Consider the following 14,465-nt stretch of genomic DNA (forward strand, 5'->3'; position numbering starts at 1 on the left):
CTTCAGTTACAACCCTTTAACAGTTTCATCTAATTTAAGCCGCTGGTGCTGTTATGTATCTTTATTCTACATATCACTCTGCTTTTAATTTAATCTCCCTGTAAATGGCTATTTATTGTAAAACACATATTCATCATCAACATTCTGTGTAGAAATGGTATGCATCAGAGCCCTTTAGAGTTTCTTTCAACCAACTATTTTAAGCAAAGTACAGTGGTATGAATTAAATATACAGTAGGAGCAGAGTCTTTGATTTTAGTTGTGTGTTATTTGGTACATGAATGTTAGAGGGATGCCAAAGGCATGTATGGTGCCAATTAAGGTAGCAGTCAAATTGTACAAACTCTGATTTTATATGAAAACATTTGTATGAAGCTACTTTTAATTACATAGATGCTAGAGAGTCAAATGCATAAAGTTGACATAGCAAGGATTCCCTTTAAGTAATGGCGTGTTTAACATTACTGCATTATTCTGTTTCCTTGCAAGAGTCATATTTATGTGTAAGTCAATACAGCATCAAAATTAATTCAGAAAAACAGTGTCAAACTGTCATGTCAGGTTTTTGAGGGTGTTACTGAGGTATAACTTTGGCTTTCAGACAAATGTAGTGTACTTCCCGTTGTATTTCATATTTTGGTTAATCATGGATGTGGGTGTAAAACTGGAAGGTGAAAAAAAATGCAGACATGCATACCTTGTACTGTATAGTTGGTGCTGTTTGGTTGATGTGAAGATGTAAAGTAGTTAATGGCCATGGGTTTGATGTACACTAGGGGGCACCAGTTACCAAAAAAGAGAGCTTTTTCAAAAACAAACATCCTTGTTTGAAATTTTGAAATCCTTCTCACCTTTATTCATTAAGGGCCAACATTATCCAAATCACACTTGGATCAACCTGAAAGGTCAAACCTATCTTCCTCTGTCCAAAAAACACCTGCCCATGGAAGGCTGACAAATAATACCTAGACTGTGATTAATCAGAGGCATCTTGGTGCCAAAGTCTGATTGGATGACCTCTGGCTGACCCTTAGACCTACCCCTCTCCTCTCTGCACAGACTCCCCCCCCCACAGCAGCTTCATCTCTTCTGCTCTCCGTTGCTTGGTGCCGTGTCTTTGCTGTACATTGTACTCGCATTCCTTCGAAATGAATAAAGAACAGAGAAAAAGAGATGAGAAGGGAATCCTCCTGTTTGATGTCTTCTTCATGTGTTTGTTTTATTACAGCTGGTGTCCTCTAGGCCCAATGATGAACTGCAGCTGCTGTATTTTTCAATCAGGAAAAGTGCAAATTCATCAATGCGTTTAAGATGCCACTTGCCTACTTTAGATTGTTTGCAAGCAGGGGTGGAATTTTAATTTCAAAGGTTGGGGCGACAGTTATTTATACAGCCATGAATCCTCAAAAGGGCCCAACCGAAGATAGAACAAAACACAACCAGGTTTTCATAATTTTGATGATGATGATGATCCTAACAAAAATATTTACAATACAGCAAACTACAGCAAAAACTGATAAAATTGATAAATTGACTCACCCCATAGGATAAAAAGAGCACAATAAAATCACCCTGGAGATGATGTTGAAATTTCCCAGCTATTGCTTGGATTTAGTTCAAAATTGAAATTATTGTGCCGTTATATCTGCCATACACCTCAAAGCACTATGAATATCAAAATAGTTTTAATACAACTAGAGCCTAGAGGCTTTTCAATACAAATATGTCATCGGCGGATATTTTATACAGACACAGTAAAGCAAAACATGTGAAGTGAAGAGTAAATATTGCCTTTATACTTTAAAAAAGATAAAAAAATATAACTACTAAAAATAAAGTTTGTAGAAATAAGGGGGGGTTTAATCAGCAAAAATGTAATATAATACTCTCAATTATGTTTTCATTAGTGTATAATGACCTGGGACTAAAAGTCATTGTGTTTTCATTAGCTTAGAATGAGCTCTTCATATAGGGAGCTTTTCCTCTTCCGTGCAGTGCGCCACGTGGCACGAACATCCATGTTTCTACAGAAACCAAGAACAGACAAACCAAACACTGTGAGTGCCGTTTACGTTTTTATGTTACCTTAAGGCCAACCTAGTTTGTGACGGGCTTGGAAAGGGAGGGGTGAGTGGAGGCGTATTCAGTTGGACGCTTTCTGTAACATCACCACAAGATGCCACTAAATTCTAGATTTGTAAAAAACATTTTAAGTTATTCTCATTTCCATATGCTCCATTCATTCTCTATGTTATTTGCTCCAACTTATAAGATAAGAAGCAGGATAAATAAATAAATAAATAAAAAAGAAATTGCTTAAGATACAAAGACAATTCCAACTTCAATACCTTCATTTAGATATCAGGCAAGCTAACAATTGTTCATTGTTAGCAATTTTCTATGGCTCACTCATTAGAAGACATATTCAATCAGCTGGCATCCTTTAAATTATAATACTGCCTCCTATTGGTTTTAAACATCCTCTTTTAATCAACTGTATTACAGCCTTTTAAGTAGTCAGATTGCTTTGAAAGACCAAAATATTCTTTTTCTCCCTTCCTGTGTCTCAACTGTCAATCACGTATCTATTCCTGGCCTCACCTTGCATAGTCCCTGTAGTCCTGCAATCACAGCCTTTCTTTCCTCTTCATACTTCCTGCATGAAATTAGGATGTGCTATATTGTCTTATTTTCTTAAAAAATTGTGTAATGTTCAATTTGCTGCGACCAATTCTAAATCTACTCATAATAATTTGTTCTTTTCTGTTAGTTCCACTACTTCTTACATTGTGTATTTCATGTAACCATCTTTCCTTTTGTTGCACCATGCCAATACTGTTGCCACTGTTTAATTATTTCCCTCCAAACTAGGCTTTTCCCCTGTGACTTTGAAAGTTTAATATTTACTTCCTCACTAACTTGTTTACTGTCTCAATCAGGGGATTCCCAATCATGCTACCACATGATGCCAATATTTTGTATAGGCTTTCTAGGTCTTTATTTCTGGCTGATTCTATTTTAAAAACTTGACAGTACTGACACTGAGTCACTAGGAACAGTATTTTACTTGTTGCCATATCTTCCACCCACTCTGATGCTAACAGAACTGGGAGTAATTTAACAGCATAAACACTCAAATAATCTGTTATTCTCCTACTGACCCCAATCTGGTGACTGCCAATCATTGAAGGGGGAGTTGGAATGGGACTGTGAGTGTGACTGGTCGCTGTTTCCAAGTGGTCATAGTGGGTGCAGTTTGTCTTTAAAAAAAAAAAAAATGTTTACAGACTGAAGTTCCTGCAATCCAATACAAATATTTTTTGTGTTTAAAATAATCCAATCATGTCAGAGGCATGAAGAAACTCAGCATTGATGCTCACCTCCGCATTAGGACAGTGAGTGTGGAGATCACTGAAAGAGTAACAAACAAAGCTCAATAAGGCAACACATTCACCGTTTACAGGTATAGTTATTGCACATATGCTATTGATTGCACATATGAGTATCTGATTTCCAAAACATCAATCAGGAGCATCCATTGAGGGAGAACAAAGAAGAAGCCCTTGTCCTTCTCTCTCTAGCTTGTGTTATTTGAAGGTGTTGGGACACACAGTGTGGAGATGAACCCAAGCACAGAGATACATTTACAACAAAAGGGCTTAAAGAGATTCAAATTTAAATTCTGAATTTACCAAGTCCTGATCTTTAATTGAACGGAATACTGAAGCCTGACCTGAAATAAGTGCTCTATCCAAGGAACCCCAAACTTAACAAAGAATTGAATAAGTTCTTGAGAGGAGAAATGGGCAGAAAAGATTTTGCAGGTCTGAAACACGGCTTCAGGATATGTTTAGTTTAAGGCAGTACTGCAGAGTTTCTTTTAGTTTTTATATATATTTGTCTCCCCAACTGTGAATGCTTTGTGCATCTTCCACAAAGGGATGTAAACATATGATTTGCTTGTTGAGATTACCCTAAATTGGTCTGTTATCACAACCACTAGAATAAAACCCGACCATGTAATTCAAGATATTCTAGGGGTTTCACAGACTTTGTTTTACAAATTGTGAGTCAGATTAGTAGAAGTTGTTGTTGAGGTTCATGTGCAGTAATATAAACCGAAAGTAACGTTACTCTGTGAGTTTAATGTTCATTTTTAGCATCAACTTCAACCACTTTAGAAAGTATTACCTCTATGTCGTATCAATGAGTGGGACAGTTCATTCTTGAAAAATCTTACCTCAAAGTCCAGTTACTAGCAATTCTTCAGAGCAAAACTCCATCTGCCAAGTAAGACCAAAAGAGCTTTTACTCCACATAGCATGGTCTGATAAGACACAGTCTTTCCGTATCTTTTGGCCTCTTTTGACAGCAAAGAAAGAAATTAGGAAAATGGCATTATGTTTATTAAAAGCAGGTTGATCCATTCAGACATCCTAAGCAACGTAGGTACGTACACTGACCAATCTCATGCCGAACAGCAGCTAAACAGCATTTTACTAGTAAGTAAAATACCATCCCTACTTTGAAATAAGCTACGTTAGAAAAGTCAGTAATCACTGCCACTTGTACTGTATTACAATGCGCATCATGAAGACTTAGGAGAAAGGCATGTTGTTTCTGAGCCCAAAATGCCCAAAAATATGATCTAAAAAGTAACAAAAGTGAAAAATCTCAACATAGCATACAGCAAGGTTGATTATTCATAAATGATAGCATGAGTGAGCCAGGATACAATGCAAATAAACAGAGGATACAAATAAATTAAACTCTCTTGAATAATAACAACGTGGATAATAAACATAAGACTTAAGGCTCATTTGGGACCTGAGGATTTCATACATGACGTGTACAACAATGCGGCTCAAAATGCTCAGCGTGACAGACTTATCAAGAATGAGAGAGGAAGGTAGGACATCAATTAATCAACACAAGTCTGCTGTTTACAATGGAAGCCATATTGGGAGTGTAGGCGCTGCATTTTCTCACAATGATACAACAGGTGGTATTGAACTAAGTTTGCTCCATACCTTTGGTTACAGTCAGTTACATGGCAACTCTGAGGTTTCGATGTAATGTGGTGTAACATAAAGCATAAATAAAATCCAGGTAAAGTTACAAAGGTCCCAAATTCTGGTTTGTCATAAAGCAATGAGGCTTAACTCCTTGGTCATCCTTCTTAGACAGGTCGGGAAGCTTTCCAAAGGCTACAGTCTACAGAGAGGAGGGAAATCCCTTCATCCATTGCTTGTCTTTAACTTCAACATAACTTCACTCACATAAACATGAGCTGTGTAAAGTCTCTTCCAAACCCAGTTTAGATAAAATCCCAGCATTCAAGAAAAGTCCGGAGGTACATACGATATCCTTTTAAAATAACCTGCACAGTCCCATCCTATTGTGCATCACACACTGCTGGGCCTCCAAGGTTAAAACCATATGAGAATATCCACTGGTTTGAAGGAAGCAAAGAAAGAAACATCTTCAAAGAGACTGCAGTCGAGTCACGCTGTCCTTTCACTGCCATGAAAGCAACTTCTGAAAGAGCCAGTTCCTTTCAATAACTCTTAGAAAGGTGGAGGGAAAGATTCTTCCTCACAAAGAGATCTTTGTAGAAAAAACAGGAAAGACACAGTAGGATAGGGAAGGGAGCAGGTGAAAATGCGGCTGCCAGCCTCTTGTTGTCTGTGACCTGCTGTTTCTCCTCTTACTGTAATGAGCAGCTGTAGTGCCTGGTTGGTGCAGATGTTTGTCATAGTACAGTCCTGGCTGTGAGGATTAACACTGCAAGGTTGACGGAGGGAAATGCAGAAGACTCTGGGGCTGCTCCCGTGGCTATGGAGCCTGAAAAACACAAAACAAATCAAAATTCAACAAGTATATGTCTGGTGTGGTCTAAAAATGATGCTCTTTAAACATGGTTTTAGTATGAAGCCTTGACGTGAAGGTATCACGATAATTATCACAGTAAAAAAATACAGCAAGCATATCATATAAAATGTATTCAGCACAAAGGACTATAGTGTGGTGTGAGTACACAGATATGTCAATAGATGGCACTGGTACGCTATGCTCAAATATGGCGTCCAAGGAGAAGGCTGTATAAATGTGCAGTGGGCACAGCAGCAGACAGTTTGATTATAAAAAAAGAAATACACTCTTAAAAACACAGCTACTGCCAATATTCTTTGCATGTCTGAGCCCATTTTGTTGTTGATGATATGTTCATTTCTCAGTCTGTGGATAAGAGACTGTTTTTATAAAGCTGAGACAACAAGACCCATTTTGCACCAACATTTAATGGTGGGGGAAAAATATCTCATAGAAGTGTCAGGGTTACCAATTTAGAACATTTTAAAGACAGCAGCCTGAAAAGACCATAATGCCATGCAGCTACAGAGTCTACAGTGCATCTTTTACACTCACAAACTGGTCTTTTTTGTTTTAGAGAGAGGTAGACAAAATAAGTTTAGGGAAAGACGACACAAAATCATATCTTGTGTGCTCAAAACACCAGTTCACGGGTGTTTGCAGACTCAAACAACTAACTGAACTGAACTGAACAAACGGACACAGAATTCATTTTCATGTTTCATGTCTCAGCGCTGTCCCAACCTGCTATCTTGGGGATGGTAATCTGGCTGCTGCTGCTGCCTTCCCCTCCCTCACTGAAGGGTTTAATCTGGATAACGTAGTCCTGGTTGACCGGTAGCGACAGCTCCAAGGAGGTGTTGTTTGTCTCCACCACACTGGGACGGCTGTGTTTGTCCTGGCTGTACGTCACCTGCAGGAAGCAGAGAGGTATAGATGATGACAGTGTGAGGCATGGCATGAAACCACTTCAGATACAATGAATCATATGAGGGGTCTCAGAGTGTCCCTGTTGATGCACCGACAAGAACATCTAAGTTTCTAGCCTGTGTTTCTTTCAGACAGCTCTGTGAGATGTAATGTGCTTCCACTGAAACTAACAAGATTAATCTTACTGCAGATAGCTGCACATGGCTGTGATGGACCACCAGAGGAGAGGGTGCAGCAGAGATAAGGGGAATGTGGGGTTTGCATCAATCAAGTCATCTACAGTTTGACTTTGGGTTGTGGATGACTCTACCCATTTTACTTTACCGCAAGCCCCACTCTCAGCCGACCCGTTTTATGTACTAAGAATAACATGCAGCGACTGCAGGTGACTACAACATCGATTTCATAATTTCATATTCTCAATGTGTGTGACTGCAAATTAATGTCTCAACCTTATTTTTTTATATTGATAAACCAAATGGTACTTCAGGAGGATTCCTAACCTCAAATGTAATTTCTGAAGTAATCATTAAAATATGTATGATGCATATGATACTGCCATGACAAGTACAAGGTCACAATCTGGGAAGATGGCAGTCAATCTACTGGTAGCACATATACAGCACATTTCCTGCACATGACTCCCCTCTTCAAAAACAATCAGAAGGTTGTGGATCTTTGCCTGTTGCTGAAATTATGTGGCTGCAAAATAATAGGATGTGGGCGTTGTGGCTATCAAGGGAATGTTATTTTAGGAGAGTAGGCAATTTGTGGTGATCCACTTCCAAATTAAATGCAGTGAACTTTACAGTGATAAGTTTAGATGCCTCCTTACTTATCAGCAAAATCAGAGTATGCTATCCATGAATGAGTGCAGTCAAAACTGCCAATGAAAAAGAAAAGATGTTCTCATATTTAATAAATTGAGCAAGTGACTGTCTGTCATTCTCTGTTAAGTTATAACCTATAATGCCATTCACTCGTCAAAGAGAGTCCAGTTAAAGCACTCTGTAGTGGAGAAGTGTAAAACTCTCCGCTTCTTACCTTATATCCTGTAACTTCTGACTCATTCTCCAGAGCGTGTACTTGGTCCCACTTCAGGATAACCTTGGAGTTGGAAGTGTTCCACATAATTTTAACCGGGGCTTGACTGGGCGCTGGAGGAGGACGAGGGGAGTAAGAGGAGAGGAGGAAGTGGAGGGGGGAAAACAACAAGCTCTCGGTCAATAAGCAGTAAAGTCCAGAGTCAACTCAGCATGAAGGAGAGTTCTCATTATCAGTTTATCATCCCACTGTTAGGAGTGAGCGATGACTCTAGGAATGAGTGTAGTACTGTTTGTGAAGGGGGTGGCTGGGGAGAGTTAAGAAGAGACATTTGAGTGTGAAACAGATACAACTGAAATATTATATCTTTAACCTATATGAACATATGGTGCTACTCATCTGTAAGAGCCCTGTGAACAACACCACTCGCTACAGCGAGGCCTGCATGTCAAATCACACAGTGTGACCGTAAATTAAACAGGCACTTACATCAAACATTTGCCATATCTATCAAATGACAAGTGATTGCTAAATGACAGTCCTCAGTTTCACACTATTCATGTTTTTGAGACATGTAGGGAGAGAAAGAGGCGTATGACATGAGACAAGGGTCCCCTGGCCAGGACTTGAACCGTGGCGCGAGGCAGTAGAATCCTCCACATGGTACCTTTACAGTGCTCTTGTGTAGTGACTATTCCCTACTTTCACTCTAATTGGTGAAACATCATTGCTGAAATGAAATATATACCAAATGGACCATGCACCTTAAGCCTGAGGAAAAAAACATGCACAAAAAGACTGTGTTGAGAGCCCTTACGTGGTTTCTTGGTCGTGACATTGACTATGATGCTCTGAGGACCCACTCCAGCGCTGTTATAGGCCCGCAAAGACATGTGATAGGTACTGCTGCCCTCCAGATCCCTGACGAGTACGGAAGTTTTATTCCCCACTGTCCTGATCACAGTGGCTGTGTCCGGCTTCTTCCTCTCACCCCAGTACTGCAACTAAAAACACACAACAATACATAGATTATACTTTTACAGCTTGCATCTGATTTGTTACTCAATACTTCCATCTGTAACTGTAACAGTGTGGGCATAAATCCTGGGGGGCTTAATCATGTCCATATACTCTAGTTGACTTAATGCACAAATAATCATATAGACACTGATGCAAAAAGGTCATTGGATTGTTATCCAAGATATGCCACTGGCTTTTCAATTCAATTCAATTCAATTCAGTTTATTTTGTATAGCCCAGAATCACAAATTACAAATTTGCCTCAGAGGGCTTTACAATCTGTGCACATGCATCAATAAACAGTAAAGTCCAGAGTCAACTCAGCATGAAGGAGAGTTCTCATTATCAGTTTATCATCCCACTGTTAGGAGTGAACGATGACTCTAGGAATATTTGTGTGGGAGTGAGTGTAGTACTGTTTGTGAAGGGGGTGGCTGGGGAGAGTTAAGAAGAGACATCTGTACTGTATGCTTTTGGCACTGTCCACTACATTTATCCAATTCCTATTGTGTGGGTGTGTGTTGGTTTGACCTCATAGCCCAGGATGCGTCTGCGGTTGTTGCTCCAGGCCAGCGGCTTCCAGGTGACCTCTACCTCGGACGCTGATACACTCCTAACCCTCAGCCTCCCTGGTGCTCTGCTGGGCTCTGAAAGGCACACAGGAAAGTCAGGATAAGGAGGAAGACACAGATTCACTACACCCACGTCTAAGGAATGACTTTTTGAATATACTGTAGCTCCATCCAATCCATCCATATCACTGTGTGAGGAGGAGTGAGTGTTCCATTATTAAGTCCTGGAAGATCTACTGAATACAAAATTACAGCCCCTAAAAAGTTAAATCCTAATCCGTATTTCTCTCTAACATTAAATATTCATGAATAAATGTGAAAGAATTTCACTTTAAATTCAGAAAAACATAATTTGTTATACACACATTTGATCTACTTCATCAGACTGTGTGGGGGTGGTTTGATCAGATTATATTAAATGTCAGATTACATATTGCTGAATCCCAATTGGTGCATGAAAATGTGTAAAATCATCTGAGCCCAGCCCCCTCCTACCCAGTGAAAATAAATAATTAACCATAATTCTAACTTGGGTAGAAATGTTTTGTGTTCATATGGAAACAAATCAATCATGTTATAAAACTGTATGACAAAATATGTTTTCTTATCCTTTCAAGACGATAGGAGACAGTATTCTATGTTATATAGAACATTTTTCCAGAGTTAACTTTTAGTGACAGTTATTTGAAAATTACAAGTGTTTACTTGACAGTTGTTGGTCCACTGGTTTTTCATGCATGGCTTTGTGCCATGAGGTGTTTAAAATGACAACAACTAATGTGCAATCAAAGTAAAAACCGATAAAAAAAAAAGGTGCAGTACATTCCCAGAGTCAAGCTAACACATAGTTGGCTGTAAGGTTGTAATAGTACACACCTTCCTCCGCTGAGTAGATGGTGGTCACTGGACTAAAAGGGCCTTCTCCCTTGTTGTTGTAAACCCCGACTTTGACTTGGTAAGGGGAAAAGGGAGGGATGCTTTCATTCTTGAAGACATATCTGGAGGCTTCCGGAGACGTGACAGCAGCCTGCATCCAGCCCTGCGCTCCGAGTGGGCGGAAAGCCACAACGTAGCCAAATCCCGGACCACTCTGCAGCTCCTCCGGAACAGGCTAAGGAGGTATGAGTCAGAGGGATGACTCAAGATGTCTGATCTTACAGATATAACATTAATACCTAAGAGAAATGCAGCTATGCACAGATTAGTGCAGGAATACTGCTGAGGGTGGTACTGTACTTGCAAGCCTTGAATGAGCTTATCTCTGGTTAAGTGGTTTTATACTGAGGAAAAATTAAATAAAATCATAACTGTATGTTTCAATTTAACATTAAAATAAATTAGTATCAGAAATATACAAACATTTAGTCTATTATCGTAATGTTTAATACTGTGTGTGTTTGTGTGTATATATATATAAATAAAAGTCTACCTCCCAAGTGATGACCAGCTCTGAACGTCCCCCACCGCCGCCGTTCACTCTGGACGGAGTCACCCTGGGAACTAACAGATCAACCACAGTGTTAGAAGGACCAGTTTGTATATTCAATTACCTGCAATTGAAAATGACAATAAAAAGTATTCTGTTACTCATCATTAAAATATATTAGTTAAAGGTATTGAGCATGTCCAAAGTTTTCGAGAGTTAGAACTTTAAGTTTAGACTTTAAAGAGTGCTCCATCAATTTCACATTGCACTGATCTAAGACTGTATGACTCATGATGGACAACTATATTGTTTTCATTCCATGCATTCTTCTTCCTTGTTAAAACCTGGCACCCACATTACCCACAATGCAACTTAACTGCAGAGAGTTGAGTCAGAGATTCAGATAGCAGCTATCGTTGCCTTGAGCTACAGGCCTCAAGCAGAGATGAGGAGTGGTCTCCAGAGGTCTGATGAGCTCACTTCTTTCTAACTCCATACCAATGTTTTTTTTCCCTATTCAAACTCGTAATCTTTTGCTCCAACCAATTTTGCACAGTGACATCACTGTGACATATTAGGTTTAGTGCAGCCTCCGCTGGACCCACAAAAGAGTTTATATATATATTTTTTTACATATGCAGTAAAACTCCACAAGACCTAATAAAAGACTTTGTGTAAAATCTGAATTTGCATTTTGATGTGCAGCACAGTGAATACAACAACTTTAAATCCAAACATCTTATGAAGCCATAAAGTACTGCACTGCTCTCGGTTAGAGGGTCTTTTAATGGGTTGGTCATTATGAGAAAAATATTGCCGTATGTTTTCATATTTATCCTTATAAGTGTTTGTGTGTATATGTGTATCTAGTCATCTGTATATGTAGGTGCATGCACCTGCAGTTATGTATGAAAACTCTGTATGTATGGTTACTTATTTATAAATCCATGGTGAGTAATTTAATTTAATAGTTCATTTTAATTTAACATTTTAAATCTCCTTTTAATCCATCCTGTTGACTAGATTTGATTCATGTTGGTTATGAACCAAATGTACTCTATCTATCAGTATTTTCTATGCACTGCCTGCTCTCCACACACACATGGATGAAACTGTGTGACTAGAGCTGCCAAGCGTCAACATATTTATTCTGTACTTCATTCATTCATGTGCTGTTCGCCCTGAAGAAGCGTAGGATTCTCTGAAATACACTGGTACAATAAAGTTATTTGAAGGGACCTAATTGCTGTCCTGGGCATAATTTGCAAACAATTTGTGCCACTGTTGGCAGCAGAGGAAATGTAAGGAGCTTTTGATACGTACGCATTTCTTTGGTGCGGGCCTTTTTGGAGGGTTTGCTGGGCTCTCCTGTTCCTATGCTGTTTGTTGCCAGGACTCTGAACTCGTACTCCACCCATGGACTCAAGTCAATGACAGAGGATGACAGCTGCTTCCCCCCGAGCAGCTCAGGCACTGAGAGACATCACAGAAATAACCTTTCATCAAATCCCTGCAAGATCTGCCTCTGAAAGTTAGCCAAGCTGATGATGTGTTATTTACTGTCACTTCATGTGTGGTGTTTGAAAAGGATACCAGTCACATCCCCTTCACTCTTTTTTCATCTAATAACTTCACATTCACACAACCAATAGCCAGACTGCCAGATGAAAGCAGCCTACCGGTGGTAACGGCTTGCCACCCGAGGGAGAAGGGCGTTCTGGCCTGGATGGTGAAGCTATGGATGGGGCTGTGATTGTCCATCCCGGGTCCCCAGGATAGAGAGGCAGTGGTCTCTGTCATCTCAGTCACCTGACAGTCAACAGGGGGGCCTGGGGGACCTGGAAGGGTTATTAGTTAGAGATAATTTGCACAGGAATATATATATGTTATAGAGATTAAGGAAGACAAGAGGCAGAATGGAGATGCTTAGTTCTTAAGCCATAAATAGAGAAGATATTACAAACTGATAAGAGAGAGTATTATGGCAGCTGTGAGTTCAATACCAAACTAGGAACAGTCCAAACGTGATATATTTTACACTACTAGCAGAAAAGAGCAAAAAATGGAAAAGTGGGGAAAAAAACACAATTTTGTGTTTTTTTGAAGTGCAGTTTATTGTAATACAATCAAAGAAGATGCCCTACAGCAGGGGTTCCCACGTGGTGGTTTTCCATGTTAATTTAGAGAGGCTTATCAGTAGGGGAAGAAAGACAGAAAATATCTAAACATAATCAACTGTTGCAAAAAAAACGTTTTCTAAATATTAAAATGAAACAATCTAGGGATACTGTAAGGGAAAATCACAAATTCACAACTGAACATATGTTAACTGTGATAAGGGGGCCTTTGTAGACATTTATTTGTTCACTTTGTGATATACAGTAGTTTGAAAGGTTTGTTTGTTTCATTTTTAAACTACTGCCATCCAGTCAGTACTATAGTACTTTCTATAGTACTTATAGTACATGGCTTTGCTAAATGTAGCCATAGTGGTGATGTTGTGTGTAAACACCGTCTTTGTGCCATAACTTCTTAATGCAGAACAACAAATCTGACTTTAAGGTTTGTTTCTTTTCTAACATGTTTGAGTTTGGGGGACATCCTTACCTCTGACTACCACATCAGTGGCAATAGACACACTGTCCACCTTGGTCTGAACAGCACACGTATATTTCCCAGCGTGGCTCAGTTGAATGTTCCGGATCATGATGTCACCAGCCGAGCGCTATCAGTGCACAAATTAGGAAAAAAGATGACAAAAAGAATAAGAAAGTAGAGTAGAAAAACAGTAAAATGTTGCAAAATGAACTAAAAGGACAGCAGAAAAGAGTGCAATGTCGCAGTGATTTCTTTTGGCATTCAATTTATTACATTATGGATGGGAAAGGCACAACACAAGTCCAGGGATGCACCAAAATACTGAGTGAATCATTTATGAGGATAACTCTTTGTGGGAAATTAAAAAGCTCTTCTTTCTTCTTTCAGCCTCATCCTTTTTATTCCTTCTGATTCAATTTAAATCTAGAGACAACCATTCAATGCCAAATGCATTATTAGCTTTGAACTTTAAAGTTAGAACTAATGTTACATTGATGGCTTATCTATGAAAGTAAGGGACTGTGAAACACTATGAGACTCGATAATTACTTTGATGTATAATTTATAATTTTTATAAAGATACAAATTCAGTTGCTGCAAGTCATTCACTCTTTGAAACTCACTGCCATCATTAAAATGATATAACTAGGGATGGAGCGGGTCACAAATCAGTCTGGCAACTTTTATATACAGTGTGAAAATAATAACCTCTAAGCTTGCTTATTAAATCAAGTGAGACTGTAAGAAGACCTGCAAAAGACAGTAGTCATATGTTGTGTGGCTTCTAGACATCGAATACAAAGTTTAAATGGCGTTCTCTCTCCATTGCAGGTTAAGTTGTATCTAAAAGGCAGTGCTATTGCTTTATGTTAATGCTGACTTGTCAAAATGTATGATGTGATCAGTTACATGGGGAAAAAAAATCTGATAATTACAAAGATGTTCAGTAACATTCTTTTTTTAATTTATATTTTTCCACTAAATACTGAACATGCTGACTGTGT

The 14,465-nt window shown here is 39.0% G+C and overlaps 1 protein-coding gene across 2 annotated transcripts in view; it reads right to left on the reverse strand.

Annotated features, from left to right (window-relative positions):
- Nucleotides 1–4,419: 4,419 nt before the first annotated feature.
- The window catches only part of cntn3a.1 (contactin 3a, tandem duplicate 1), a 67,450-nt gene continuing 57,404 nt past the window's right edge, over nt 4,420–14,465 (reverse strand). For both annotated transcript variants that reach the window (XM_054608907.1, XM_054608906.1), the window contains exons 13-22: nt 13,471–13,588; nt 12,543–12,701; nt 12,187–12,336; nt 10,867–10,937; nt 10,314–10,548; nt 9,397–9,512; nt 8,663–8,849; nt 7,846–7,958; nt 6,616–6,784; nt 4,420–5,844 (exon numbers count right to left, since the gene is read on the reverse strand). In XM_054608907.1, coding sequence (XP_054464882.1) covers nt 5,753–5,844; nt 6,616–6,784; nt 7,846–7,958; nt 8,663–8,849; nt 9,397–9,512; nt 10,314–10,548; nt 10,867–10,937; nt 12,187–12,336; nt 12,543–12,701; nt 13,471–13,588 — 1,410 coding nt within the window. In that variant the 3' untranslated portion in view covers nt 4,420–5,752. The remainder of the gene's footprint in view (nt 5,845–6,615; nt 6,785–7,845; nt 7,959–8,662; nt 8,850–9,396; nt 9,513–10,313; nt 10,549–10,866; nt 10,938–12,186; nt 12,337–12,542; nt 12,702–13,470; nt 13,589–14,465) is intronic.

The sequence above is a fragment of the Anoplopoma fimbria genome, chromosome 12, assembly GCF_027596085.1.
Source record: "Anoplopoma fimbria isolate UVic2021 breed Golden Eagle Sablefish chromosome 12, Afim_UVic_2022, whole genome shotgun sequence".
Taxonomy (NCBI): Eukaryota; Metazoa; Chordata; class Actinopteri; order Perciformes; family Anoplopomatidae; genus Anoplopoma; species Anoplopoma fimbria.